This window comes from Nestor notabilis, unplaced genomic scaffold, assembly GCF_000696875.1.
Source record: "Nestor notabilis isolate BGI_N333 unplaced genomic scaffold, ASM69687v1 scaffold8002, whole genome shotgun sequence".
Classification (NCBI taxonomy): Eukaryota; Metazoa; Chordata; class Aves; order Psittaciformes; family Psittacidae; genus Nestor; species Nestor notabilis.
In genome coordinates, this window is record NW_009918760.1 from 68267 (window position 1) to 72171 (window position 3905).

At 52.6% G+C, this 3905-nt stretch overlaps 1 protein-coding gene across 1 annotated transcript in view; it reads left to right on the forward strand.

Annotated features, from left to right (window-relative positions):
* Positions 1 to 3905, forward strand: part of ASIC2 (acid-sensing (proton-gated) ion channel 2) — a gene marked incomplete at its 5' end in the record, with an annotated part of 51057 nt that overhangs the window by 26015 nt on the left and 21137 nt on the right. The window contains one exon of the mRNA XM_010009894.1: positions 2203 to 2330. Coding sequence (XP_010008196.1) covers positions 2203 to 2330 — 128 coding nt within the window. The remainder of the gene's footprint in view (positions 1 to 2202; positions 2331 to 3905) is intronic.

Genomic DNA, 3905 nt, shown 5'->3' on the forward strand with positions numbered 1-3905 from the left:
AGCCAAAATAAATTCATATCTTCTGTGCCACCAACATGGGACTCAGAGGAGATGCACTCAAGCTCCGCATCCATCACCTGCCACCCCATGCAGAAGCAATGCTCCGTGCCCTAAGTCATGCCAACATTTAGATACCAGAAGCACTTTTGTCACAAGGAGGCAAAAGTACATGATGAGCTTGCATGGAGCGTTGCAGAACTCGTGCTCAGACAGGCAGATAAGCACGGGCACCAGAGGCATCGATCGATGAGAGCATGTGTTTAAGAGTGAGCCTTGCAGATCAATACATCTCTGACTGGTTAAAAGGCCAACTCCAACTGCTTGGAGCTGAGCCCTGCCCAAGCGCATGGAGAGCTCGCTGCCATCCCAGACATCTGTAGGAGTATTCCAGACCTGGGGAGGGAGCTTTGAGTAACTCCTGTGTATCTTCCATTCGTTATCCTGGGCCTTAGGTGGAAAAGCTGCGCTTTGAAAGCTTAATCGCTCCAGCTGCAAAGGTTGTTGAGGTCAAATGCTTGAAATGTGGAGGTGCTGCTGGAAGACATGTGGCTGCAGGCGCAGAGCATGAAGTTTTGTGTAGCTGACATGTAAAGCAGCCTTGTGGGCAGAGTGGGGCTTTCAACATGTTGTTTGCTCCCAAAAGCTCAATGAAGTTCTCAGCCTGGAGACCTTAGAGCAGCTCCAGCACCTAAAGGGGCTGCAGGAAACCTGGAGAGGGGCTTTGGACAAGGGCCTGTGGGGACAGAAAAAGCAAAAGCCATTCCCATCCTTGCAGTCTCCGGCTTCATTTGCCTTGGGAGCTACCAGGTGAGCAGGGTCCAAGGAGGTCCTCTTGGGTGAGGAAGGCTGATGTATTTGGGGCCCAGTTGAGTCAGCAGTTACATGTTCTTAGCAGTGGGTTCGTGATATCTCACCTGTAAACCTCATGTCATCTAGTATCACCTTATTCAACCTTGCCCTTCTCCTCTGACCGTATCATCCCCTGGTCTAGTGTCTTCCGTTGTTGTCTTCTGCTGCCCGTCTTGTGCAGCCCCTGGTGTAGCAGCTCTGGGGCTGTGATTCCTTGGTGCTGCATTTCTATCAGTGCTTCAGAGTGAACACAGTGCTCTTAAAAACTGAGATACATGACAAAATAGTAGAAAAATAGCAAGGAATAGTAAGAAAACAAAGAATGATTCATCTTGGAACAGAAGCTCTTTAGAAGTGGAGGTGGTGTTGCTGGCCAGAGGCATGGATTCATATTAGTGGGTAACACAGTTTTTAAGCCAAATTATGCAGAGTTAATGACTTCCTTTGCAAATCAGCCCCCACCCCTTAGGCCCTCTGGTTGGCTGAGGTGTGAGACCATAGCAGCAATACTAAAGATAGGAAGGTTATCTGTCTCAACTGCATGAAGATGCTGTGTGATGAGAGGAGCCCAGAGTGTTCCTGTGTCACACTCAGGGCTGCTTTGCATCCCATTAATTCTGCTTCAGAAAGTCTCTTTTGGGTTGGTTTTAGCTTCTAGTGGAAGCAAGGGACTGACCTCGAGTTACTTGGTGTTCAGCATAGCTTTGGGATGTGGGAACCTCATGTCACCCTTAACTCAGTGATGTGTCAGCCCCTGGGCTGCAAATGCCTTTGTCCAGCTTGGAGCAACTTCAGCTGCCAAAAACATGAGCTCCTTTGAATTTAACCCACTTTTCGGTTGTTTAATTACCTACATTGTCTCCCAAGTGGCCTCAGGCTGCATCAGAGGCTTTCAGCATGGGAGACCTTATGGACAGTAGAAATCTCTGTTTGGAGGAAAGAGTTTATTTGTTTTAGTAGTAAGGGAATAAATTCTGTAACTAAATAGCAGCTAGAAAGTAGATGTCACCTCCTGTTTTCTCTAGCTTGGAAGTACATACCAAGCTGGAGAAATCATGGAGGGGGAGCCCTTGGGATAGGCAGCAGTGTAAGGACCAGGAGCCTGGAGATGCTCTTGGTCCCGATGGGCGGCAGTGGTGATGTGGGCTGAATCCAGGGTGTCCTCTGCTCACCCAGCAAGTGCTGCTGCTGGGTTTTCTTCCTCAATGCCCAGAAGTGTTGTCATCCAGGTGGAGCACTCCCAGCTGCTTATCTCCTGCTTCTGAGCAGCACAGGTTTACCAGATACCGTTTGCCATGGAGGGGACACCATCCAACCCACCATGGTCTGTAATCTCCTCCTTTCTTCTTCCAGAGGAGACAACGTTCGAGGCTGGAGTCAAAGTCCAGATCCACAGCCAGTCTGAGCCACCCTTCGTCCAGGAACTGGGGTTCGGGGTGGCCCCTGGATTCCAGACCTTTGTGGCCACCCAAGAGCAAAGGGTAAGTCAAGTCCTCCATTTCATTTACATGCCAAGATCCTTCCAGTGGGTCTATATGAGAGCTTGCTTCTAAGTACCAGTGCCCCTTGAGAGTCATCCTCTTCATTAACAGTAGGTTTTATGCCTTGCTTCAAATTGGTTGGGATGAGGGCAGGTTTTTCAGTGTTGCTTCCCATGCATTGCCCATGATCCATTTAATTTTGGCCACAGAAGGGGCTTCATCCCTGGTAATTTCCCTGCCTTGCTCTTCCATACCCTCAAGGGCAGCCGTGGCTGCAGTGACCATGAAATGCTGTCGTATGAGATCCTTTGGGCCGCAAGGAGGCTTCAGGAGAGCAGACTTTGATCTCTTCAGGGATCTGCTTGGTAGAGTACCATGGGATGAAGTCCTGGAGGGAAGAGGGGCTGGTTGATGGTCAAAGATCACGTCCCCCAAGCTTAGGAGCGATGCATCTTGACAAAGAAGGAGTCAAGCAAGCACTCCAGGAGGCTTGCATGGGTGAACAAGTTGCTCCTGGACAAATTCAGACACAAACAGGAAGCCTACAGAGGCTAGAAGCAAGGACAGGTAGCCTGGGGGGAATATAGAGAATGGCCCAAGCAGCCACAGAGCAACTCAGAGAGTTGCTGAACAGGCTGGAGACATGGGACCACGTGAACCTCATGGAGTTCAACAAAGCCAGTGCAAGGTCCTGCCCCTGGGTCGGGGCAATCCCAGCACAGACATGAGCTGGGGGGGGATTGGATGGAGCACCCTGAGAAGAAGGACTTGGGGGTGTTGGGTGAGGAGAAGCTCCCCATGACCCGGCTTCAGTGTGTGCTTGAGCCCAGAACCCCCCGTGTGCTGGGTGCACCCCCAGAGTGTGAGCAGCAGCTCAGGGAGGGGATCCTGCCCTTCTGCTGTGATCTAGGGAGACCCCCCTGCAGCCCTGATCCAGCTCTGGGGAACAGCACAAGAGGGATGTGGAGCTGCTGGAGCGAGGCCAGAGGAGGCCCCGGAGCTGCTGCGAGGGCTGGAGCAGCTCTGCTCTGGAGCCAGGCTGAGAGAGCTGGGCTGGGGCAGCTGGAGAAGAGAAGGCTCCTGAAGGGGACACCTTAGAGCAGCTTCAGGGCCTAAAGGGGCTCCAGGAGACCTGGAGAGGGGCTTTGGACAAGGGCTTGTAGGGGGAATATAGAGAATGGTCCAAGCAGCCACAGAGCAACTCAGAGAGTTGCTGAACAGGCTGGAGACATGGGACCACGTGAACCTCATGGAGTTCAACAAAGCCAGTGCAAGGTCCTGCCCCTGGGTCGGGGCAATCCCAGCACAGACATGAGCTGGGGGGGGATTGGATGGAGCACCCTGAGAAGAAGGACTTGGGGGTGTTGGGTGAGGAGAAGCTCCCCATGACCCGGCTTCAGTGTGTGCTTGAGCCCAGAACCCCCCGTGTGCTGGGTGCACCCCCAGAGTGTGAGCAGCAGCTCAGGGAGGGGATCCTGCCCTTCTGCTGTGATCTAGGGAGACCCCCCTGCAGCCCTGATCCAGCTCTGGGGAACAGCACAAGAGGGATGTGGAGCTGCTGGAGCGAGGCCCGAG